The sequence below is a fragment of the Lepisma saccharinum genome, chromosome 23, assembly GCF_977018435.1.
Source record: "Lepisma saccharinum chromosome 23, izLepSacc3.1, whole genome shotgun sequence".
NCBI classification, from domain to species: domain Eukaryota; kingdom Metazoa; phylum Arthropoda; class Insecta; order Zygentoma; family Lepismatidae; genus Lepisma; species Lepisma saccharinum.
In genome coordinates this window covers 29,590,579-29,618,159 of record NC_139251.1, presented here as the reverse complement: position 1 = coordinate 29,618,159, position 27,581 = coordinate 29,590,579, and the positions used below count along the sequence as shown (strand labels likewise).

The window sequence follows — 27,581 nt, the reverse complement described above, 5'->3', positions numbered from 1 at the left end:
GTATGCGAATTGACCATCACCATTTTCCTCTACTTTGTTTTCGACAATATGATGATGAGAGGGCAACATCTGCTTCGCATCATTCGCATGAATTCCATTCCATTCTTTAAAACAACACAGAATGTAGAATGGAAAAGAATGAAATCAGCGATGGACAATTTGCCTACTATTGTTAATTTTAAGTTTCTGGTGGTTTCTCTAAACCAGTTGAAATAAATGGTATTCTTTAAAATTGTGATTTGTTCAAATAATTTGAACTTTTGCTACCTCTCCCGTATTCTAATAGAAAAAAAGTACAAGACTGTTAACAATTGGATGAAATTCAAACCACACTTCTAGCAGAAATGCCTTCGAAAAAGATCGTAGTCCGTTATGACGTAATCATTGGTTGTCGCCATATTTTCCGTAGTAGTGACGCATGCGTGTTTTGTGGAAAGCCTGAATCACAGTGCCGGGGACAGAATCTTGAAGCCATTTGCGAAGGATTCTAAATTCGTCTCATAATTTGTCGTCGTTATTTGGACGATAAAATATCATGGCGAAGCGAGATCAGATCATAGGTATAGAACCACAACATGAGCTCAAATTTAGAGGTAAGTGAAGAACGTACCAAAAATGGCATTAAAGTAAGTCAGAAGTGTGTGTTCACAAGAGTGGAGAAAATCTCCTTAGGAGGCTTGATTAATTTATCTATTTTTGTAGCTCTGAGAAACATATTAGATTCATTATTCTTCGTATCATCCTCTAAATATAATCACGAAAATCAGCAAATACGTTAACTTTTTACGTTGTAACAATTGCGAAACGCGTTAAAATTTCGGATTCGTGTTATTGAAAGATGGCCAATATAGTATGTTCGCCAGCGATGCAATAATTGCCAATGAAACCTACCCGGTGTTTGAAGATATTATTTACTGATGTAGTGTACTAATTATGGTAATTATTTTCATGCCATCCAAGTATTTGTGGGCTTCGTATGCAGATATTTTTATCCAATTTATCCTTACTGTAGACCCCTCGCTTATTAATAAATGTAAATTATTCTGAATTTACGGTATATTTCAAGAACTTAACCTTTGTATTTTAAAAAGGAATATAATTTTTGCTATGTAGTTTTAAAAATAAGCTGCGATACGCCTATTTAATATTTTCAATGGACTAGGTTGCATTTATGCAATATTGTGGAATGGCTAAAGGTGCAGAGTCATGATAAGGCCGAATTTTAAAGAGAACTTATACACTTGCCGCGAAATCTATATAGATGATAACGATTAGAATATGTCAAAATATCTTCCATCTAAAGTGTAATTACCTTCTCAACAAGTATTAAATGAGAATATGTGCTGCTATTACATCGATACATGCAGACTGTTGCTGATTTTTCATAGAGCTGGGGATATAAATAAGATAGGAACAACTTAAGATGACCGGACCCCACTTAGATTTTTTTTCATATTTGGCATACTCACTAATTGAGGCCTCCTAATGACCAATCTAAAGTTAAAAGTTGCAGAAACTTCTAGAAATTGCAAAATAAGCGAAAATAAGTCGTTAGTTTTTGGAATGGAAACAGTCTATTTTCGTGAAATTTTTTGTTTCACAAGGAAATATATGTATTCCTGATACTACCACAACACCAAATTTTAACTGTTTGCCTAACCGAAACTAACCTAACCACACGTCAATGGTTCGTGGGGCTAGCGCCAATGGTTCGTGAGGCTAGCATCAATGGTTCACAATTATTTTGCAATTTCTAGATCCTGATACTACAACGATACCAAATTTTAACTGTTTGCCTAACCTAACCAAAACTAACCTAACCACATGTCAATGGTTCGCAATTACTTTCCAGTTTCTAGAAGTTTCCCTTCATGAACCTAACTCACAGTAAAAATCTCAACTTGTTTTGGTCAATATGAGGTAACGTATGTCATCTAATTTCTGACGTTGCAAAGTAAGGTTAAACTACATTCCATACTTAGAATAATGAAGTCTTTTCTTTTTCTTTTTTAAATTTGGGTTAAGTAAAGGCTCAGAAAATATAGTAACAAGGTTTTAATACTTGACTTAAATTGAAATTACAAGGTATGACAATTGAAAATCTGCGAAATTTCATTGCAAAAGGTTTGATTTATTAGGCTTCCTATGTGCCAAATTTCAGAATTTTTAAAGGACCCATCTGAGATATTTAACCCCGAAAAATGTCAAAATTCATTGAACGGCCATGTTTGAGCCCATGCTGTAAAAAAGGGGTGCATTTCTAAGCACTGATATTTTATTTACAGACACCTTGCAGGTAGGTCTACATATGAAAAAAAAATCAAGCCTTACACTAAACCCCTTCATTAAAAAAATCAGGCTTAAAAATGCAATTTTGTAACTATTGTTACCCCATTTTCCACCATAATTTTCTTACTTACGATGCAATTTCAAGCAAAACATACCTGAATATCATAGGAAGTATATTTCATTAGCTACACAATGAATTTTGTTTCAGGTCTCTAGCTTTAATGGTTTTTGAGATATTAAGGTATCTGTATACTGCTACATGAGCAAAAAAAGCCATGCGCCATGTTGGAAAAATGGCTGCCCCAGGAGAACTAAAGACAATATATATTTTTTTTTAACATTGGTTTTGATATGTAGAAACGTGTACAAACCTATGTATTAAAAATTAATTTTGGTAAAAATTTACTATCCTTCGGACACCTCAATTTTTTTGGTTTTGTCAATTTTTGACATTGATACTTACGTATCTGCTTCGCAGAACATTCCTGAAGGTGTATTAACGTTGTTTTGATGAAATTAATTGCAATTTTTCACATTACCAGAACGTCTTTCAGGTAGGTGTTTTTCATTGCCTGAGACACAATATCGCGAGTACACCTTCCTACATAATTGCGCGTCCGGCTTCTCTTTTGCCAAATTTTTGACATTCGAACTTACGTATCTGCTTCGCAGAACATTCCTGAACATGTATTGACGTTGTTTTGATGAAAGTAAGAGCAATTTTTCACCTTAAGACTACTTCTTCCTCCTACCTTTCCCTTTGCCTCACATACAACATGGCGCGGACACCTTCGTAAATAATAACGCGTAGGAATGACGCATCGCCCTTGTTTTTTCTCGATTTTCAATTGTTATACAGTGTTTCAACCTTCGGAACCCAAGAAATGCCCGTCGACAAACTTAATCAGATCTATTTCTTTTTAACTTTATTTTTCGCGTTCTGACACCAAATTTTAACTATGTATCCCAACCTAACTGAACTAACCTATCCACGCACCAATCGTTCGTGGGGCTATCTTTTTCACTATTGAAACCTTTGCGTGGCCCTACTAACCTATCCACGTGCCAATGCTTCGTGGGGCTAGCGCCAATGGTTTGTGGGGCTAGCGCCAATGGTTTGTGGGGCTAGCGCCAATGGTTTGTCCACACCCGGCACAAACTTTACAACACACCCACCACACGTCATTCTCCAAACCCTCGATCCACAGTTCTAACTCTCATCGCAAACGCAGGCAGTTCGAAACACTGGATACCAACAAAACACAATCACGACACGTCATGATAGTCACGACGGTGTATGAAGGTGTACGAACTTTATGGTGTATGCAGATGTACGCGCCAAACGCTATCTCCGTCGGAGAATTAATTTTCAACGAACAACATGAATTTCAGCTCTGAAACATTCCCAAATCACACAAAACACCTTCCTGATGTTCGACAATGCTACAGCAACTAATTACGGTAAGTAGTTTCTTCTGTAAAAATAAATAAATGTGTCCGAAAGATAGTAAATTAGTACCAGAATTTCGATAAAAAAAAAGTGGGTCCGTGATCGCAACTGACAATGCACGATTGCTTATTATTTACTGGAAGATTTTGTTTGTGATCAAGTGTCCTAAATTATTGACTATGCGAAATATGAACGAATGCCCTGTATTATTAATATGTACCCAACTAAAAGTTACGAAAGAAAGAATTTCATTTCCTACCTTGAAAGTCGCCATGTTCCTCATACCACGCAGATTACTGAACAAGTGAATGCTACGTTGAAGAAACATGGTTTCCATGCTTGTATGCGGAGAACAATCGCGGCAATTGAATAGCTTATTTTACAACTTCTACACGTCAGTTAACAATGTCAACATGTCACCCCCACATGTTAACCTCAAGATACTTCATCGGGATTATGTACTTTGTGAGTATAAGAAGTAGGATAGAAATTACATTTTGTTTTTTCAGTATTAGAAACACAAAATCTTCCGTAAATAATGAGCAGTCTTGCATTGTCGGTTGCGATCATGGAACCCCTTTTTTGGAAATTCCACACGTGACCGCCAAATATTAACTGCAGATTCGTGATTAGGACACCTAAATTATTGAGTATGCGAAATATGAACGAAATCTGCAAATTGTCCGGTATTGTAAAATCTTACCATTGAACCTTTCTTAAAGTGATGAGCACTGTTTGGTTTTCAAAAGAAAGGTTATTTATGTTGGAAAGAAAATCTTATAAAGATTCCCTTACACAAGTATGCACTTGGACAAGGCATTTTCCATTGATAGAGGTGACAGAATAGTGGGGATTTTGAACCTTCCTGAAAGTAATCTGCACAGTTTTCATTTCGAAAAAGGTCCAATTTGTGGGTAAAATATGTTAGAGATATCTTGTGCAAAACTCCGCATTTCACATGCTTGATGCATTACACAAGCTACCACCTAACTATGAAAGCATTTAGGAATATTATTTTAATGCTAAGAACTAAACCTGATCTGCTTAACCTAACAACGAAAGCATTTAAATTTATTATTAGAATACTAAGGGAACTAAACCGGACCTTCCTAACCTAACTATTAAAGCATGTATTGAACAAAATCTTTGAACATTTTGGCGGCAAGAATTATTTTTGATTAGGTCTACTTCCTGCCCATTGTGCATAATGGTTTTCCTGTATCGTACTGTTATGCATTTCCTATGAAGGATTCATTAGTTGACTTGGGACACTAGCTACTGTCATGTCTAGGAACATTGTATGCACACCACAAAGTCTCATTGGGTGGTAAGATGCTTTTGGTGTTTTGTATCAGTTTTATATTTCTGTGCCATTTTTCAGACTGGGGACTGATCTTTTGCTGTAATATGTATGAAATTTTGATGATTCTAAGTTCAAAATGCAGTAGAGCCTAAGTTAGCAAATGATTTTTTCTTTTATCAACGTTGTGAACATTCCATAGAGTCAGTAACTATTTCTTACCCTTTGTCCCCCAACACCCCATTTCCTGCTTTCTCAAATAATTTAGCGATGTTTTGAATACCGTGATACTCAGCATCTTATACAGTGTGTTTCAAAAGTTGCACAACCCAAACTTTGGAAATGTATATCATGAAAACCGTAAGAGATATTTACACTGGGTTTTCTGCATTACGAAGCCTCATCCATTGAGATATTTTGCAATGCTTAAAATTCAGTTCACTCCGTACAGAAAATTATATAAATTAATAACTGATGGAAAGCAGCATTTAAAATTTTCCAGAAATGAACTTCTGAGTAAGAAAAATATGTAAGAAATGATTGGAGGTTCATAATTAGACATTTGATGACTGATGCGATGTCAGTCTGTCATTTGCGACAAATATTGGTCATGTGCAACATTTGATGACATTTTGACTGGCGATTTTATGGGTTGAGTGAAAAGTGCCATTTTTGAGACATATCTCCATATATGGCAACACTAGCAGGTCGAAATATTGCCAACAGTCGCATGCAACATGTGTCTAAGTATTGGCTATACATTTACGTGAAAAATTGTAAATCAAGATTTTGTGCCGAAATAGGAATCTTGAGAGAATCCTAGCCTGCCCCTGGTTACATTGAATTCTCTTCCCTCACTTTCGCTGCTACTGTCCCTGTTTTTTTTTAAAAAAAAATTGATTCAGCATGGCATATTCATTGGAGCAGAATGCTGAAGAGTATTTTACTACTCATTCTTACACTCATGAACAAGGTGTTTTCCAATAAAAATGCCCCACTTCAGCTGTACCTCACAAAGCAACTGTTTTACAACCAGTCAAACACCAACAAATGATCCCACAAATTGTTTAAGAGTTGGTATTTATTGTTGAAAATCAGTTCTCAGATGTTTTCAGCAAATTAACAATGTTTTTTAAAATAATGTAATTGCATTTATTTAGATAAATGCTAACATAAATTTATGAACCCAGTGATAGCCTACAGGATTAGTTTAGTGCAGAAAACCCAGTGTAAATATCTCTTACGATTTTCATGATATACACTTTCAAAATTTGGATTGCCCGACTTTTGAAATATACCGTAGTATGCACAATTGCTAGTAGGTGGTTTCCTGGCACCTGATTTTCAGAGCTGGCGCCTAGCTTTGAAGAAAATTTTTCGAGCACTGAACATAGGTTACTTCAAAATATAGCTTTTTCAATTTTGCGTTAATGTACTGTAACTAAATTTTGTTTGAGTGTGCCCTCAAGAGGTGCAGGTTTTTGGTGAATTCCAAATGACCGCTCTCTTTGAAATTCTGTAAATACAAAATGTGTTGTCCGATCATGATTAAATTTGAATATGCTGCTGGTAGGAAGTTTTAAATACAATTCTTAACTTTCAGTAATAATTATTTTCCTTTTTCTTAGTATTGAGTAGTCAACAAATATGATATTGGTCTTGTTTTGAAGCTCTTTGCAGCTGTTTTAAAAACCAATTTTCACTGTAAACTCACCTGCGAAACCGATTGTATACATATTAATGTTATACAGAGTAGTGATGTGTGTTGAATGTGGCAACACTGCCTGCACCGTCACTATCCAACTTGGAGTTCATGTTTCATGAATCCTACATATTTCAACCCCCATTGCTGTTGAGTCGAGTAGTGGCAGTGTTGCCACATTCAATTCGCATTTTTAATCCGATAGGTCGGTAGATCAACCCTTAACACATTGGGGTCTCACGATGGGCATAGCCCTTGACTTCAAGTCAATGTGGCCGAAATACTGGCGTTGCCCATCCTGTGGTATGCAATCGCTTTGCTGATTGAACTACGGGCTATGTTCGTAGTTCGTCTCATGTGCGTGTTCCTTCAAGCCTCTTGGTTGAAATTCAAACCGCTAGGTGACTCATGTCCTATTCTTATCTCGCACCTGTGACTGTTTGTTGTCTGGTTGATGTACGTTGCATTGTTTAGAATGGCCTCCAGACATTAGATCCAGAGGACATAGCGGATATTCTGCATTTCATTTGTTCATTAGGTCAGTGGTGAATGCGTATGTAATGTATAAGAAAGTAAACAGGGAAAATCATAATGTCTCTGGAAGAGTTCATCATCCAAGTACGGGAAGCGCTACTCATCAAAGCAGGCGAAGATATTCAAGGTCAAACATCAATGTCAACTACAGCAGATAGGCTAAGAGGCTGCCATTTTCCAAGGAAAATCCCCCCTACAGAGAAAAGTCAAGGCCTGTAGGTCATGTAAAGTTTGTGGAGACAGGCACAAAAAAGAAACTAGCAAGTGGGCAAGAAAAGGCAACATTTTACTGCCCCAGCTGTGACGTTGCTCTCTGCATTCCTGAATGTTTCGAACTTTTTCATACAAAAGCTAATTACCTGTAATTTGTAATTATTTTTTGTTATGTGCACATAAGTATTCTTATGCAAGATTCAAAAGATGTATTGATAGTTTATGTAGTTTTTGCATTGTTAATTATTGAAATTTCCAGATTACGAACTTAAAATATCTCTATATTAACATTTGTTACAATGTTGTACTTTTTTTTCACAAAACATTGCTGAAAAAAATATTCAAAAATGTCTGAAAATGAAAAGAAAATTTAACAAATTTTTGTTCATTGAAAAGAGGAAGTTTTGTACATTTAAGAAATGTGTGGTTAATAAAAACAAATTAAAAATATTTTTTCTATGATTTTTTGAAAAACAACCAAAAACCGCAGACCAGAGGTAAAAATGCTGTATTATGAAGCCAGACCTGAATGTGTTAAAGGATGGGCCGTGACTTGGTTGTCACAGCAGGTATTTCCCTTACACAAGCAGTATTTTCTCATAGTATGTTACTTTTTTTAACAACTGTAACTTTGATAATGATCAGAGATACATGTTTTGAGTTCTGCATGAGTCTAGAGGTATGTAATTAACAATTAGTAAAGTTTAATTTCCTTGTTACTATCATTGGACATGATTTTTTATTTTATTTTTGTGATTTATTTTCAATGGTTTCGAAAATATCGCTTTCTCAATTTTGATTTTTCAAAACACACTTTTGGCAGCAGAAGTATGACCTTCCGACATTCCTGGTGCCAAAAACACAGGTGGGGGAAGTGGGAACATATATAATATATATGTTTTATGTATTTCTTTGAATTACATATTTTTACCGCTGTTGGTTTGACATGAAATGTATATGTGTGATCGTTATTTGCAATGTTTGCATATTTATGAATATGTTCTATATTATGAAATTTTGTATGTGGTTGAGTGTAAGAAAAGGCATGAGCCTTAATCTCTGCCACAAATAAATAAGAGACAAATAAATAAATAAATAAGTACATAACTTGGCATGCCATAAAATTTATCATTGATATTTCGTCAATTTCACTTGGCTCCATCAGGGAAGCTTTTAGGAAACATACTGAAAACTGCCATGGAAAGAACATAACAATCGGGTATCTAAATGGAGTTTAAATTGCAGTGTTAAACCTTGTTCTGAGGAAAGGCAAGTACAACCCAGTCTATACATCCATATGTTTTACCCAAGTTTGTATTCATTGTTAATACAGAATACAAACCTGGGAAGCAGATATATCTGACAAACATTGACACTTCTGTTGCTCTCCACACCATGTCTCCATATGGGTTTTAACCTCCGTACGAGCATAATTTTTTAACCCTTACCTTTTACATGTAGTACCACAGCTGTTGTAATCTTCCTATGGACACCCTTTTTTACACAACTGCAGTCTTCAGTATGTTAAGTCCTGTTTCCTAACATCTTCCCTGATGGAGCCAAGCAAACATGGCAAATTGTATATCTCGGATTGACTTTAGCTGAAATTCAATGATGCTTATTAAGTCCTTAACATTTTTAAAGGAAAAGCACAAGAACAAAATATGCATATTATAAGGTGAAGCTCATGGCTCATACAAAATGAGAATATATGTATGTGAATGACTGTAAACACACTAAATATCTCTTGCCAGTTTCCATGGCAAAGTGATTAGCATAGTGTGCTACGTTGTCATGAGTCACAGGTTCAAATCCTAGCCTGGGCACGATTGTTTTTTAATGTGTCCCATCGTTAATTTCATCATATAATCACATCCTCATCTTTGCGATTAGCCAAAAGTAAATCATTACCATCAAAAAGTAATTTTATTGATCCAATACGTATTTGGATAGCATGTAATTTAGTGCAGAATTCTGCCATTTTAATTTGTTTTGTAATGTAAATATCTAAATAAACATAATTTTTTTTAAAGCAAAATCCTTTTTCTGTCACAGGTATATATACATTAATTGTTAATGAACCATTCATGTTCCTCAAGGAATATTTGCAGTTTTGTATCAGAATGGTAGACTTTCTGTCATCGGTATCTGTGACAAGCAACATAGGGCGATCAGCATGGGATGTTCACACTGAAAGAGAACCAACCAGTAACTGTGCACCCCATCCCATACTCCACAGAAGCTAAAAACACCATAGTGAGTGCCAGCTACACCTGAAAGGAAGACCATAAAATGACAATAGCGTGGCAGTTTAATATTATGGAGTACAGTGGTACTCACTGTTACGATCACACATTGTTACTTGTCATCAGCTGACTTTATTTCCTTTCTTCCCTAAAGTACAATATTCTTTATACTGCTTATTTCATTAAATTAGGTACACACAGGAGATGCACTATGTAGAACTGTTAGCGAAACATGCTGACTCGACCAGGACTCAAACCCAGGTCTGTCATTCCATGCCATTGCACTGGCAGACGCGATACCACACAGGTAAAGCAGCGGAAGCAAAAAATCAGGCAAAGCCAGGCCAGCTCGGTAGCTCAGTGCTAGAGCAATGGCATGGAATGCCAGAGACCCAGGTCGAATCTCCATGTTTCGCTAACAGTTCTACGTTGCATATTTCAAAGTTTTCAACAAGCAGAGTTATTCACATTTTCCAAGGTCTTGTAGCGAAAGAATCACCATGTAATAGGCGTCACTGCAATTATGATTTAGTTGCCAATGAGCTCCTTATGGTGCAAATTTTTCACAATAATTTTTTTCTTCCAGGTCCTTTCACAGCTCCTGTTACATCATATATGAAGCTAACAAATCCGTCTACCCAAAGAATTTGTTTTAAAATAAAAACAACAGCACCAAAGAAGTACTGTGTCAGACCAAATTCAGGCATTTTGGATCCCCAGTCTCTTGTAGATATTGCAGGTAAGCGTTGATTCTTTGTGTGCAGATTTGCATAATTTTCGTACAAGTATGTTATTTTGTCATGTTTAATGATGGAAAAATTTTTAGTGCAACAGTAGGCATATGCAGCTTTTAACATTTGAATAGGATGACAATTATGTTCACAATAATAAATAAATATTAGACTGGTAGAATCAGCCACCTCGATGGCTAAACATCTTGGGTAATGTTAGGTGCACATATTAATTATCAATCTTTTTAAAGAAAGAAAATGTTTATTCATTTAAAGTAGTTGTACATTTTAATTGATGAAGTAATCTGCATCTGAGTGGAAACACTTTTGCCATCTTTCGGGCAGCTGGCGATAGAATGCATGATGCATGAGGTAGAATTTTCCGACCTAATGAGTAGGGCACCTCCTTAGTTCGTTTTGCTGTGTGCAGCCATTCATTATCATGCCTAGTCCTCTCAATTTTGTTAATCAGTTGGCATTGATAATGCATAGCATTGACTGTTTTACCTGCTTGCAGCAATTCATAGTATACAACCTTTATGTCCCATCAGATGCACGAAAGACAGTTTAACTATCCCCTCATTGTACGATGTTGCCACCTAGCGATTCAACCAGTCCATGACAGCATCCTCTAGTCGCTCCTCATCTGCAAGGTGCTCCTTCTTCGGAGAAACAGGTAAAAGTGAGAAGCTGTGTCTATTCTCTTGAACGACGTGATCCACATGTTGTTTCAGTACATCCATCGCTCCACATCATGAACAACTTTTCACCCATTCTTAAACACTATACAACATTTCCGGATACTTGCCACGTTCATAATACCTTAGCTAGATGTCACAATGTCAATTGATCTTAAGATTACCACGTGCAAAAACAAATTATGCCATGCACCTTAGTTGGCAGGAATTAATCCTCATTGTTATGATTTGGATTGCAATCTTGGAAGGCACCCACTGCCACCATAATCATCTGTGGGGTCGTGCAGTGTCCATTTGTGTGCTAAGTTCACCTTTTCAGACTCAACTTTTAGCATAGATGTGGACATTTTAGTCCTCAAGTTTTGTTTTATCAAGACCTGTTTTTCATGTAGTTATGATAATTGCTTGTTCCCGTGTATTTTGACATGTGCAAATAGCTTTTGTGCAGAGCCACTCAGAAGTTTAAAGTCCAGTCAGTCATTGTCATGATTGGCATACAAAGTCAAATTCAATGTAAAAGGATATGAAAACACCTATGCATAGAATGTTTTCCAGAAATCACTGAAAATCCCTTGAATTTAGATCAAAACCAATCTTATGACTATAGCATGGCATTTGTTCTCGATCCTGATGCAGAGGTGGGCAATTTGCAAATCTTCACACCTGGTATTTCAAATAAACCCGTTCCACCAATCCAGTATTCCGGAAACTTGGTATCCAGCCAGCCAACAAAATACAAAACAATCAGTTGAACTGTTGGCCCATACTGTTAGATTTTTTAGCCATCCTGTTCTATTTTGATATGTGATATTTGATTATGGTCTCATGCTGCATTTGAATTTGTAGCAATCAAGTTTTTGAGTATGGCATAAGTGTGTTTAGTTTGTTTGTTTTTAGATTTTTGTTTTTCTTTAACATCTAAAAATCAGGTTTATCAAAACTGCAAAAGGACCAATTGACCTCAAGGCAAGAGAGTCATTTGCCATCTTAAAAACGTCAGAAAACTTAATGAACATGCATGACCTTTAGATAAAGAGTAGCAATTATTATAGGAAAGAAATACCAACAAAAAAAATGCAGTGTGTGTGTGTGGAATCCAGATAAACAAATGAGAGTTATATCACAATATTGTTTATTTAAACAAATGGCGAACAGGAAGTGTAGCCATATTGACTCCTTGTCAGTTAGACAGCCACATTGATTCTTGTCTTGAACTCCTGAAGAAGCCACATGATGTGGCGAAAGCTTGAGTAAAATAAGTTAGTACATGCCAAAACTGTACCTTTATAACTTCAGCTTCTTAATAAACTTTTGTGTTTAACATAGTCTTCAATAACCAAGAAAAAATGACTTTTAATCATTATTCATTTTTTTCTGGAAAAAGTGATCATAATTTACCAAAATAGAAACGAGTACTTTTTGTGTGCTATGCTTATAGGCCTCTTTTTTAAATTTCAGTAAGCCTACAACCCTTTGATTTTGACCCAAATGAGAAAAATAAACATAAATTTATGGTACAAACGATGATAGCACCTGAAGGGGAAATAAATATGGACAACGTGGTAAGTTTTTAACTTGAAATATTTATTCTCTAACTTTTGTGTAGATTAATATGTAGGAAACCTTCACTTTTTTGTGTTGCACTGTTAATTTTCTTTACCCTTATACCCTAGGCCATCAATTAGGTATGGACATAGAAGTACTCTGGATAGGTGCTTTAAGGCAAAAATGCCTTCCCACTTGTATATTACTTACATGAAATTTAAAAATTTTGTATTTCCGCGTTGCACAATACAACCAGTAGAAGGCGTATTGTGTATTGGAGCTATTGAGAACTGATTCAACCACAATGGTGCCAAGACATTTCCGCATGCATTTCGGTAGTAATGTTTCACCCTTACAAAAGTTTTGCCAAGGTTAGAACTGCGAATTGTTAGTGCCTTCGAAACCGTTGAGAAAGACTTGCTGTCTTGTGCATAGCAAGTACTTAATTATCATTTTTCCACATTACACGTTGTTCCTATGTCGAATCTTTATAATGTGAGTCATGCAAGTAAAACTTCCAGTTTTTCTTTATATTGATGCCTTGTCTGATTTTCTATCATAAGTAGTAACGTCATAATAACTAAAGTTGTACACTGCTGTTCACAAAAAGGGGCACACTCGTTTGAGTTAAAGCCCAACTTCGTAGCCGGAGGTACAGCCGAAGTATGTGTTCGGAAAGCAGCAATGCTGCTTACTAACAATCAATTTAACCACACGCAGGGTATTTTGTGTCTCAGACTCAAAGAAAAGGGCTAACGGAAAGATTGCAGCGTAAATATTAATTAACTGGAATTTCCACGCCTAGAATCAAAGTAATGTTAATGTGAAATATTCCTGAAATTTATTTTAAAAAGAAACCAGTTTTTGACATTCGTGACGAAGTGAGTGATGTTTAGGTAAATAATGTAGTTACTGATTAATTCTGTTTGTTTCTGATAATAACATCTACAAACTGTGCACGTCTTGGCTTTACAATTTGGACCAGACTTTTTGTTTCCCATCTGAAAATTACTCTTAAGGTACGATCAATCATCGAGTGGGTCTATACTATCTATGTATAAAACAAGGAGAGTGACACATGAATGACGGAACATGTTAAAATACATCTGCTGATGTTCCTCACAACTTACTCATTTAATTTCAGTGGTTTTCTTCTTGAGAATATCAAGTGTGTTTTATCACACAATTTTCAATTTTAGCACTTGTTGTAAATATCGAGGCTTAGCAGCAACTAAAAAATCTTAATTTCAAGTAGTCTTGAGTAACAGTCATGTTCTCTGAATGAGTAATATCTTCAATACATATTTTCTTATTGGCACGCAAACAATAACAAAGTTTCAGGCTGCAATTGGTGTGACGAGAATAAAATACATTATGTAGCACCCATTTGGTAAGAAAATATATTTTGGAGACACGGGGATTCGAACCTAGGATTTCAACTTAGAAAGCTGCCCTTTAACCGACATGGCCACAAGCCATGGTGAAGAAACAAAGCTATTTTAGTAATTTATCCATAAGATTGCATCTGCTGCTGGAAAAGTTTCTGCAGTCAATATGAAAACAGACATGTGAAATTCTTGGGAATGGCTTTATTGTTTTTTAAAGTATTCACCCTTAAGATCGATACTCTTTTGCATACGCTCAAACCAATTTTGAAAGCATATTTTCCACTCTGAAGCTGATGCCTCAGAAACCGCTGTTCAGAATGCGTCAACAGCTGCTTCAGGCGACACAAATCGCAAACCATGCATCTTATTTTTCATGTGTGGGAACAAAAAGAAGTCATTAGGTGATAAGTCAGGTGAGTAATTAATTCAACATTTTTACTGGACAAAAAATCAACAGTTTGGTGTGCTGAGTGGGAACTGGCGTTGTCGTGGTGAAGAATAATGCGACGATTTGAGTTTGTTTTACGCAATTCATTGATGACCTCTGGCAAACAAATTGTTGTATACCACTCAGCATTTACAGTCCTTCGATCTTCTAAAGCTATTGTTGCCACATGTCCGGTATAACTGAAGAAACAAGCAATCATTTGCTTGGCAGCACTTCCTAAACAAACAACTTTTGTTGGTCATTTTGAAACACCCAAACAGTGGATTGCTGTTTAGTTTCTGGTTCATATGAATAGATCCAAGTTTAGTTCCCTGTAACGATGTAGTACACGAAATTTGACTTGCCTCGGTTGGATTTTTTTGAGCATTTCTTTACACCAATTTACACAAGCCTGTTTTTGAACTTCGGTCAAGTTGTGTGGGATCCAACGGCTTGAAAGTTTCCGTACGTTCAGATGACCATGCAAAATCGTATGTATTGCTTTCATGTCAATGTTCAAGGATGCCTGAATCTCACAGTATGTCACATGCCGATCTCTCTCAATCATTTCACGCACAACATCAATATTACTGGCAACAACAGATGTGGATGGACGACCTTCACGAAATTAATCACTGAGAAATGTGCGACCACGCTGGAATTCGGAAAACCAATTGTACACAGTCCTATTGGATGGTGCTTCATCCCCAAAAGCCAAATGAAGTCGCTCCATGCATTCTTTCGGTGTTAAACTACATTTGAAATTATAAAAAAATCATTGCCTGAAAGTGTTCACGAGAAATTTCCATTTCTCACACGAAACTACTACTTCAAACTGCTGTGAAAAATAAACAAATAGACCTTAACAAGCAATCAAAGATAATTTAAACATAAAAAAGGTTTATACTTCCAATTTTTATAATAGCGGAACGCTAGGGCCACTGTTGGTGGTAGTTTGCAGAAATTTTTCCAGCAACCCTCGTATTCCTGTTCAGCTCGAGACTTTTCATGTCGCTTCTAGCTAATTACATAAATCTGAAAGCAATACGCTTCATCAGATAGGGTTTATATATGCTGTACACATTGCTGACACAATAGAAGTGAAGCTTGTGCATGAAAATTAATGAAGACCTTGGGAAGTCGTGCTTTTGTGGAAGGTGTGTGTTTCCAACCCTAAATGATTACCATTCTCTAGTTTCCTTCAATATAGTGGATTCTGCTATGTGACAACAAATCTCATTAACAAACGGCACATAAATTATTATTTTAAACTATTTATTTATTTCAAAATGAAGAGTCATAATTCTGGAATCTACGGAGGCATTCATTCATTCAGTAAGCATTTTATGAGACCCACAATTCTATTTTTGGGCTCCATTACGAAATCAAGGTGCCAGTGTAAAAAAAATAAAGCCCGACAATTTTTATTTTACAAGAATTCTATTTACTGTTAAAGTTAAATGAGAGGACAACCGTTGACTTATTTTTAATAGCCTGGATGACATGTGGGGGGTCCTCCTCTCATGTGCCTCCCTGGCTGTGACATAAACTCTTTTTCCTTCAGGATTTCTATTATTTTCCCATCACATATTCAGTGCCAACTTTGCGATTCTGTTTGCCAAAGTGTATGGGATGGAGTTTATTTATTACTCAAGCCTTCTCCTGGACTAGGATAACACTATTTCCGAAATGGTTTTTTTTTTTTTTTAAATACTTGAACCTGATAAAATTGCTGCAAGTTTGTGTTGAAGTGGGACACAATGGTAATATGTGAGGTATTTTTAATTCTTATAATAAAAAATTGCCTTTCTATTTTAAACATTTTTTTTAATAAGCTTAATTTTCCAGATCTGTATGTGATTTTTAACACAATGCTATATATTTCTATAACTGGGTTGTTTAGACGATATACCATTGTACGCAGAATGAATCACATATTCAGACGATATATAATTTATGCACATTCGGCGTACATATGGAGGGGGAGACGCTTGGGTCCCAAAAGGTTAATGGCTCTGGAAATTATGCGTGAATTGTGCTTGGATTTTTGCCCGTAGACATGAAGAATTGCTTGTATTAATCCAAATCTCATTGAATCTATTAATGCTCTGAGACAAGTTTTTCACAGTTTAGATTTTATTTCTGTCGAGCAAGAAAGCTGCATAGAAAATAAAACAGAATTCTCTCAATCGGTGTGCATTGTTAGGGTCCTTTGCCGAACAATGTACCTGACATACGCAGTGGCGCCACTACAGGTGGAAGGGGGGGGGGGGGGCAAGGGTGGGTAAATATTGATGGCCAAGGGCACTTTCAGAAGGGCACAGAGGAGAATTAATCCTGATACTTGCTTCCCCCCCAGACAAAAATTTGTGGTTGTGCTTCTGGACATACGGAAGGATTATTGCAAGATAGAATAACATGAAATTGATTAGGTAATTTTGAAATTCTTGTGCAATTATCAATTTTTCGTAGAGTACTGTACCCTAAAACATATGTGTGTGTTTGTAGCTGTATTTCAAGTCTGAATATGTGAAATGGCAAATGTAAACTCCTCACCTTACATTAAATATACATATATACCGTTTCGAATTTTTGGATACATTGGAATTGCACAGACTTTTTGTATTATTAATATATATATGTGTGGGGGGGGGGTGAGAGGGGGTAATACGTAATGTTGAAATAGAGAACGCATCTGCTTGTACCCTTGAATTTTTGGAAAGTTTGCCTTGAAAACCGGGAATTATACTTGAATTTTTTCATGGTCTTAGAGTGGCCACCCTGACCTGACATGATTTTATTCCTTTGCAATTACAAGGGTCATGCATAAAAAAGAGGAACGTGTTGGTGTAAAATGCAAATGACAAATGATTGATTGTGCAAGAAATTTATGGTACAGAAACCATATACTTTACTCTCACACAGTGATACCAGTTTGTTCAGTCATTGTGTGAACTCAAGAGATGCTGTCATATATATATAACATATACATATAACCGACATATTTTTATACTATAATGCATAAGATGATTTTAAACCTCACTTTTAAATCATCGAGATATAGTGATGATAATGAAGTAAATATAAATTTGGAGTATTTCTGAACTGAAGTAAAGCTTCCATTTGAATTATTATCTAGATAGATACTATATTTACATTCTGCATTACTATTTTCTCATTTCCCCCCTTTTTTCTTTTAGTGGAAAGACGTGAATCCAGAGAAATTAATGGATTCAAAGTTAAAGTGTGTATTTGAATTACCAATGGATCCTGCAGCTACAACGCAAGAAAATAGTGTGGATGTCAAAGACGGCAATCTTGAAGACAAACCAAAGAGGACTGGAGATTCACAGAAATCCTCTCCAAAGGTAAGTGCTTAAGGAAGCCACTTTTGTGTGCGTGTTTACTTTTCTTTACCATGTACATTGGTTATACAGAGTGTTCAAGATTGTTACATAGTACATATTATGCCTAGACGTGACATATTTATATACATTGTATCTAAAGATATTTGTTTGGCGGTTACGCCAGAGAGAGGTAATTCACTCTAGTAAGCTTACGGTTCATTATTTCCGTGCAATGTTTGTTTCCGATTGATTTCGACACCAGTCTCGTAGCTTCGCCAGGCATGTATTGTACTTAGACAAGTACTTGCTTGATGAAGCTATCAGAGTGGTGTCAAAATTGATCATGAACAAGAACTGCATGGAAGAATGAACCGTAAGCTTATTAGTGAATATTTATTTACATTATAACCAGGCAATGGATTTACATGTAGTAAAAACGTGCTATTTTCACCAAAATATGGAATTAAAATGGTAAAAAATTACCTTTTTAATAATACAGTAAAACCTCGTTAAGCTCTTAATCGGACAGGCAAAAAGAAAAAAAAAAAGCAGCAAGGTTTTGTATGTGGCTAGGAGTCAACAACAGAACTTCCCAAAGAAAAGGCAGTCAAAGACTGATGAAATTCAGTTTCCAGCAGACTGTACTGTACTGTATAGTGTATATGCTCATTAAATACACCATAATAAACGTGTTTTGTTGCTATAAATTGAGTTTTAATGCACTTTCTACTGTTCTTTTAGGTTATTTCAGTTAATCCGAACTTTCGTTAAACCAGTCAACTTATTCCCTCCCCCCCCATTAGTCCGGACTAGCGAGGTTTTACTGTAAAAGGCACTACACAAGATACATAAAATACAGTCTCGGCATTGTAACTATTACCATGACCGTCTTGAAGAGAAACCAGAAGCGAACGTGTGTCACAAAATCTTGCACTGCTGTCAGGCATGCAACATAGTGAAAGTGGGGTTAGTAATGGACTTGTGTCTCTCTTCCAACGTTGCCAAAATAACGTTTGTAACAAGCAGAAGCCGATGCTTGAGCCCTCATTCTCTATTGTTGACATGTTTTACAATACCAAAAGCAAACAGTTTGAGAGGTGTAAAATTGAAAAACTTTATTGTTCGGATGATAGAAAACTTGCAATTAACGCAATTGGAGGGTATAAAAAGAGGTCGTAAACGACCTTTGTTAGTTATTCGGAAGAAATTCACCTAACTCTTTCGGTCACACGGGGACATGTAGTTACTGCGCAAATATGAAGAATATGTTGAGAAATGTCCTGAAATATGGAAATAATGTGTAAAAATAACTAAAATATATAAAATGTGAGCCAAAACCTAATATATGTACAAATATGGAAGATAAAACTATGTCTACTTACATTAGTCATGGTGCAACAACTGACATGAATTTGGGAAATTAGTCCATGTGACCAATGAAATCATTCCAAGCAAGTGAATTCTGGCCAAATTATCAACATGGTCACAACAGGATACATGCAAGTAGACATAAGGGAACTTCTTGGACATACTGTATGTTGGGTGTTAAAGCTGGTGACCTTTGGCTCTGTACTCCTAAGAGGAATCGGACAACTTTGCATCATTTAAGAAGGTTGTGCTTGTTTTGAACATTCTGCATTTCATGCTCATTGAAATGCATTGAGTTTCATATTCATTGGAATGCATTTCAATGAAGTGTCTCTTGTAATGCTCCTGGTTATGTACAGGGACACAAGGCAAATTGTGTAATATTGATTTTTTAATATAAATTTGTTAGTTTTAACATATATTCTAGAAATGCTTTAAGGTCATTGTAACAACTTAAGCAGTGTTGACTGAATGCTGCAAGCCTCACAAGCTGACTTGCTACGAAGACTTTTATGCTTGCTTTATTTTATTGAGCCACTGTCGTCACTGTTCATTCAACTGTCCCACTGGAGACCTGGTTTGACTCCTGGGGTGGGTGATACAAGGTGGGATTTTTTCCCAACCTTGTCCCTGCAGAAAGGTGAAAAGAGCATGGTGCTGATCACATCACAAAAAAAGAAGAAGAAAAAAAGAGGTAAGGCCGTGAATGCATGGGATCATACCTCGATATATATCTATCTGCCTTCATGGCATGGTTCAGTGAGCACAGAGAACTTTACTCTTATGATATCGAAACGGTGTGTTAGTAACATGCAATGCACTTATTTGTTTAAATATGTGGTCCCTGTTCCTTCTTTTATTATTTGGAGGCCTGTCGCTGCATTCTGTAATGGATGCAAATAGTCTAATTAATGATGCACCAATAAAATACAATCAACAGTAGAACAGAAGGACTATTCCGAAAGATAGGTTTAGAAATACAGTATGTTTCATAAGTCTCTCCGAGATATTGAATTTTGGCCATGTTGTACTAAGCATGTAGAGCAGGTAGAGGAAATGTACAAGTTTGTTTTGCGACTGAAGCCATGTCTCCCCTAGGAGGCAGTAGTATGCACGCATGGCATTTTTCAGGGGAACAGAAACCTTCTGCATCATGCAATTGGTTAAAATAGAGTAATCTTGCAATGTAATTTTCAAACCAAGTATTACACAGAACACCCTGTACATGTACAGTCATGTACACTTCTGGGTTGTAATGTTCCCATTGAAAGTCAATGTGATTGTTGAAACCCAGAAGTATCTGTGACTGTACAACATGCAAATGTTCTTTGCGCTAGCCATGCAAAAATGGATACGGTAGAGTGTGTGTGTGGTAGGTGCTAGAATACCAGATTGACGTCTGTCGAGTCACCAAGGAAGGACATATAAAATATTTGTAATAGAATAAAAACCTCGCTATTTACTCTCTTCTGTGAGTTTGCCCATAAGTTACCAAATTCCGAAATCCTGGAGAGACTTATTATTAGTACCAGGTGTATTGTATCGAAAAAACTGCCAGTTACTTGTCGTACAAGATCTACTTGCTCCTCTACTACAACTCAAGTAATTTCTGGCCACTATGTTTACGAGATCTTGCAGATCATTCCTTGTGAGAACCAACAAAATTAAAACTTGCCTCCCACACTCAGCAAAGCCTACAACGATATCTTAGAAATAAATCAGAAAGTAGTACTCACTGTATCTGCAAAACTGTTTTCTTGTTCTTTGTTCTATTAATTTCAGTGGCCACTGCCACCATCCTCGTGAAATTGTTGTACTGTTGCTTGGCGTCTCTCTTCTCCCAATTATGAATATCTTAGAACTCGAGAGAATTTGCTACTTTTCTCTCAGTAGATAACAATACAAGATTGGAGATTTTTCTCGATATTTCAAGAATTGCAATTTTTCTTTTTATTCAAAATTATCAGAGTCCTTAGTTGTAATATTTCGGGTTTTTTTTTTGGTTACATTTTGTTTCTGATTTTTGTCTTCATTTTGTGCCTTTTCTCAAGACAATCCTCCTTGTCAGATGAGGTTTGGAGTCTGGTCAGAGACCCTCGCATCCTTAAATCACGACCTGCCCACGTCATTCTCCCTCTAGTACAACCACAGCAAATGTTTTCATTAAATCTACTCTGTGTTATTAATAAATAAAGCCGAATATCATTGTTTGCTACAGAAATTGCACAGCTTATAAGAATGTTCCGACAAAGTCATCCACATAATATATATATATATTCCTGGTGATAAATCAGCTTTGGTTGCATGACATTTTGTTCTTGCAGGCAGGTAATGTAGGAGATGAGTTGAAGAAGGCAGCAGATGAGGTCAAACATTTGAGGGAAGAAGAAAGCCATCTCCGGCAAGAAAATCTTCAGTTGAAAGTAAGATACACTTCCTAAAGTTACATGGTAGAATATGTTTTCCGCCACCTTGGTGGCCGAGAGCATTGAGTGATGGACTCACGATCTCGTCACCAAAGGTTCCAGGTTCCAGTCGTGGTCTGGGCATGGATGTTCTGTTGTGAGTGTCCCTTCATCAGTTTCATCCAGTCATCATTCATCCTCATTGTCGCTATTAGCTAAAAATGGCTGAAAAGCATAGAAAAATGTAAATAAGTTTCCCAACCGTGTACGTGTTTTTTTCGAACACAAAATAAGTTGGAAATAATCATGACTCACTTTAGTTGTATATTGAAAAGTTCTGTGAATTTTTTGACTGAAACAAGAGTTGAACCTGAGCCTTCAGCATACTGTACAAATTTTCTAACGAATCAAGTTCCTAACCACGTCCTCTCAATTACAAATTAAAATCGAATCACCTGATGTTTGCCAGCTCTGTGGCTGAACATGTTAAGTGGTAGTCTTTAGCTTCTTGCACCCACAGGATATATACGTTGCAAAGATAAGGTATATTGATTGGCAATATTATCGATACCAGCAAATACAGACATATCAGTATATAAATTTATCAGTAAAATTGCCTATAATTTGCTGATCCAGCGTTACTATAAGTCCTGCACTGTGGCCATAGGGTCTAAGGTATCATGCTTTGGGCTCTGGCACACAGGTTTGGGTCTCCTGTGGGGGAAGCGTAACAACTTTTCTCCTGAGGTATGGGCCTGTGTATGGGACCAGTGGCCAACCAACATCGTGGGGAAATTGGGGAGCTATAAATAAGTGGCATAACCCGGTTATGGAAACCTACAACATGGGGGTGGGGGTCGTTGTGCTGACCACACATCACCCTATAACTGCTTGGATGATCTCAGACCTCGGCAGGTGGGAGTAAGGTGGGCAGTTGGTAGGTAGGCCCTGCTCCTCATGGGCTGTTGCACCACAGGTTATAATTAATATTACTATAAATAGCCTGTAACTTTGTACACAATTATTTCATTTCGTTGATCTCTATGAAGGTATCATTCATGTACTCTATTTATAAAGTTAATATTTAAATATGTGATTTGGTTTTTTAACTCTTTCGCTGCAGCAAGCGACTTCTATCGATTTGCTTCAATATGCCTAACTTACAGAAAGCGACTGCAATCGATTTCGAATATTCTCACTGCCGCTGGTGCCATGGGAAGTTGCCCCAAAAGAAAAAGCATTACCAGAACGTGCTGCCATCTAGTTTGTCATTTGAACTATTTTCGAAGGAAATAACTCGCTTTGATTCTGAACAAATGAAGTACGTGTACTGCCGTGCGTATGTAATCAACAATGGCAACAAGGATAATTTATCTGCTGAGTGATGTGCCCAAGACTTTTTAAAGGGGGTAAGGGTACATATTTTTTTTTTTAGTAGTTGGCCCTCATTTCGCTCTCTCTCCTGCTTTTAACATTCTCTTTTTTTAGAATGGTGGACGAAAAGGAAGGGTTATGCACCCTATCAATCCTCACTCCTCACCCCCTTAAGCACGCCACTGTATCCACTTCAATAACAATGAAAATCTAACGCCAATGGTAACACCCGGCTATAGCCCTTTTTAAAAGGATATGGGAAGAATTCATGTTAGTACTTCAGATTACATTTTTAATAAATTTATGCAATTCTGAACATTTCCCTAAAAAAACTACACAGCAAAAGCTATATCAGCATGCCAAAATCCCTCAGTGAAAGTGTCGAGGCAAAACCCGTTGCAGGCACTACAGCATTTTGTACACAGGAGATCTCGAATTGGTTGGCAGATGATATGTGCAGGTCACAGCGATATAATGCCTAACCACAATGCTCTGTCTATACAGGTGAGGCTGACTGATGTGATGTGCCCAAGACTTTTTAAAGGGGGTAAGGGTACATATATATTTTTTTAAGTAGTTTGCCCTCATTTTGCCATCTCAGTAGGTTTTTTTTGGTACCTTGGTTTAGGAAAATACACAATAAGGGTGGATTGTATGATTCATGACCTCTATCTTACAACTATCACTGATTTGTACAGTGTCATTTGACAGCGTGGTTCCAGGTAATAAATAAAATGATTGCTCCAGAGTTGTAGATGTCCACAACTGATATCGCAAGTGAGATATTCAGAGTCTGAGGGATTTCCAACCAATTTCCATGTGGAAACTGACTGGGTTTCCAAATCTTTCCATAGGTTGTCTGCCAATTCACTATTTCCTATGTTCACATGGATTAACTAAAGAGGTGAATAAGCCATTCAGGTTTAACATTGATTGCTCATAACTTCATATTGACTTGGTAAAAATTCATAGTGATTCATCTCTAATGTACAGGGTGTTTCCATGACCTTGAATCAAACTGACAGGGTGCATGGAGACTAACCCAAGTACCAATATAAAGAAACTTGGTCTGGAACATTAGAAAGTTATAAGCCAAAACTCGATGGGGCTGCCTATGACAGTGGAATAAGATGCAGCTTAAAGATTTAATAAGGACATTACTACAGTGTAACGGCGAAAAAGTTACAGTAGGCAAAGCATTAATGCCAGCATCGCAAGAAGCTCTGTTGCATCCCCTCTTAACATCCCTGGAGCCATTCTGACGGATTCTTGCCAGGAGGGGATTCAAGGGGTGTCCTTCGGCTCAGCAGCTGTCATATGATGTTCGCTGGGGCTGCCATTTTGAACACCTTCTGTAACGTGTTCATTGTAGAGTGCTATTTGCAATAATGACTATTAAGTCTGAAAGTTGCATCTTACAGTTGTCGTATTCCACTGTCATCTAGACCAGGTGTTACTTATCTCATTTTGGTACTTGTGTCGGTTACCATCCACCCTGCAAGTTTGATTCAAGGTCACGGTAACAGCCTGTATAACTTGAGCATTCTGTGTCAGTGTCCTATCAGCTGAGTTTCAATTAGTTCCATCATTTTCAGGAAGATGCACAAGTATACGCAGGGATCTCGATGTGATGGTGAGGGTTTATTGGTGTACAAGACATTGATTTGGTGCAGTCAGAACATTCTGGTGTAATAATACTTCACTTTAAAAAAAAAAATGAAAATAGGACAAATGAAATTGTACATTGCATTGATGTATATGTAAATTCTTCAATAAATTTAATGTTCTCATATGTTTATAAATAGGCTCCGATACAGTGCATAATTTGGTCACTTAAGTCCCTGTTATGTATATGTGTTTTTTTTAAAAAAAGCAAGTTTCTGAATACGCAATTCCTTTTTCTTCATGGAAGGTGTGCTACATACCATCAGATCGATTTAATATCTGCACTTTATCAGTATTGGCCATGTGTGAATTGAACTTTTTGCTTTGGGGATGATAGAAAGTATAAATCATTTATTTTCTCATAATCTTTCCCTTGAAAATTCACTGTTCAACTGCCACTGTTCTTCAATTTTAATTTTTTGCCCCATTATTATTTTCAGAAATTATTAGTCTAGGAGTCTCATGCATGAAAGTTAGCTGTTTTTATAGTGTGTCTGTGTAATGAAACAAGAAGCCTTATTGTTTTCAAAACTTGGTTAGTGTAGATGTCTCGGTATGCATGAAAGTTAGGTTTTTTATGGAAGTTTATGAATAATAATGTGAGAAGCCTTCTGTTAAGTTCATTCGTTTTATCCATTTTTAGCCAATAAGAGCAAACACACAAAACATTGAGTATTTCTTGACAGTAAGTTGTGTATATACTGTCAGTAATTGTACTTGTCATTTGAAAGCATGAAAAATTGCTTAATTCATAAAAAAGTTCACATCTGTGAAATATTTGTTACAAATATGACTATTACATTATTCCTTTTGTAGTGTGTGGTTGTTACAAGCACATAAAACATTTTTTGATGTAACGTTTCGAGGGAACACTGCTCCCTTCAGCACAACTCTATCCTAAGTTTGATCAGTGTTTCATGTATGACAGTGGAATAATTTGACCAAGAAAAAAAGAAGCAGCAGTTATACAATGAATCTTGTCAATAGTGTTACATTGTTGGAACCTAACAACTCAACTGTGAAACAAGTAATCAACAATTTTTCAACCAAAGATCTTGTCAAATTTTAATTTCGAACCCTAATTGTCATCAGATAATTCCATTTCCATAACTGTTACATTGATCAAAGTACAAATAGATGTCTGATGAAGGAAGTGTTTTCTCTGAAACGTTACCAAAAAATTTATTTTAACTGCCTGGTACAACTAAACAATGCAAGCAATATGTATGTGCAAGAACTGGACTTTAGACGTGGTAATATATTAATACACACACGAACGGTGCTTACGTATTCGCGTACCTATTTTTTAATTGAATTCATTTCGGTGATGACTATCACTATCAGAAATCAGAGTCAAATATCTTAGCTCCGACAAAATTAATCTAATTAAATAAACAGGTACACAGATACGAAAGCAAGATTTGTTGTGTATATTAAGAGTATTTTATGCACGATTTTTGTTATTTCTCAATACTTCTCATTTTCACAGGAGGAACTCACGAGATTGAAACGCACAGCCACCAATATGGAACATGCAAACCGGCCTTCAGTACCAAGCTCCAAGATTCTCCCAAATTCTGCACCACCCCATCCAACTATACCAATGATTTTCATGGTGGGGGGATTCTTGGCAGTGCTTCTTGGTGTAATATTGGGGAAGTTCATCCTATGAATCACGTTCCTGGTGCTTTGTGAATGTGTGTGCAAGTCCTTCTCGGCCCCCGGTCCCAAACAGGAATACCAGGTACGGAATAGATCTATCTTGACCTCAGTACTAAAAAAACTCAGCACTCTGCTGGATATGTATTTTGTTATTCCAGCAACGGCACCTTCTGTCGGCATTGATTGGTTACGGTGCTGTTGTAAGTCCTTGTTTATTTGCGTTGCTCCATTTTGATCGTGGGATGCGAGGCTGGAAGGATTGCATACATTGGATGGGTTATTAAAAAAAAAAAAACAGACTGTGCCATTGGATGGCCTTACAATCCTTTTGTTGGAGGAATTGATAGGTAGTTGGATGAAAATATAAACAATCGGATGGCTTACCAATGTTTGTACATATGTTGTATATTGAGAATAGTCAAGACCAGCTTCGAGTAGTAGGCATGTGATAATTTTGAAACTTGAAAAAAAAAGAAAATGCACCCTTGTATATTAGGAGAATAATAATAAAGCTGCTAAAATTTATTGGACCAGTGACCCAACATAGATTTTTATGTAGAATGTCCATATGTTTATGCACAATATGAAGTCTTATTTTTTTTTCCTCCTCGTCTCATTTTTCAAATGAACAAGTTTACCTTCTTAAATGGGTTTATACGTTATGTTCCGGCTTAAAGAGACTGATTGAATGAGATAATATCTTTTCAAACTAATACACTCGGTACATACCTTATTTACTAGTAAATTTATAACATTTGTATATATATATATAAATATATAGTTGCTACTTTTTCAATTACATCATAGGTAAAGAGAAAATTGTGTTATCAGTGTTAAGATATGAAGTAGTCAGCATATACTTAACATTTACTATTTCGTGGTACTGAAAGTGGCTGTACGTATTGCTTGTAGATTTACGAATGATGGAAACTCTCTTTGACAGAATAGTCGTGGACTTCATTAGGACACTTTGCTTAAAGATGTGGGACACTGGTCAAAAAAAGAGGCACGTAAATGCATTTTTTTCATGTGTTGAATGGAAAACAAACAACATAGCCATTTTCTTGATGCATCCAGTAGAAAGGTCACCAAAATTTTTGTTGTTGATGGAATACTGTTGCAATTTTTGATGTTTCACGACACCTAATTGGAGAAATTAATGTTATTTATAAAAAAATCTTTTATTTATGTATACTTTTGTCAAAAGAAAAGTGACAATTAAAATCCATGGAAAGAA

General features: G+C 36.4%; 1 protein-coding gene across 1 annotated transcript; it reads left to right on the top strand.

The window, feature by feature from the left end:
• Positions 1 to 402: 402 nt before the first annotated feature.
• LOC145977689 (vesicle-associated membrane protein-associated protein B-like) lies at positions 403 to 27,581 on the top strand. Its single transcript, XM_083109903.1, has 6 exons — positions 403 to 593; positions 10,321 to 10,473; positions 12,622 to 12,725; positions 17,724 to 17,891; positions 21,563 to 21,661; positions 26,172 to 27,581. The coding sequence occupies exons 1-6, from the start codon at positions 536 to 538 to the stop codon at positions 26,352 to 26,354; spliced, it is 765 nt and encodes a 254-aa protein (XP_082966029.1). The 5' UTR covers positions 403 to 535; the 3' UTR covers positions 26,355 to 27,581.

Bases quoted from the DNA above. Each gene is read 5' to 3' on its own strand.
- LOC145977689 (XM_083109903.1), top strand. From the start codon at position 536: ATGGCGAAGCGAGATCAGATCATAGGTATAGAACCACAACATGAGCTC. The intron at 594-10,320 runs GTAAGTGAAGAA...TTTTTCTTCCAG, and splicing joins ACATGAGCTCAAATTTAGAG to GTCCTTTCACAGCTCCTGTT. The intron at 12,726-17,723 runs GTAAGTTTTTAA...TTTTTCTTTTAG, and splicing joins AAATAAATATGGACAACGTG to TGGAAAGACGTGAATCCAGA.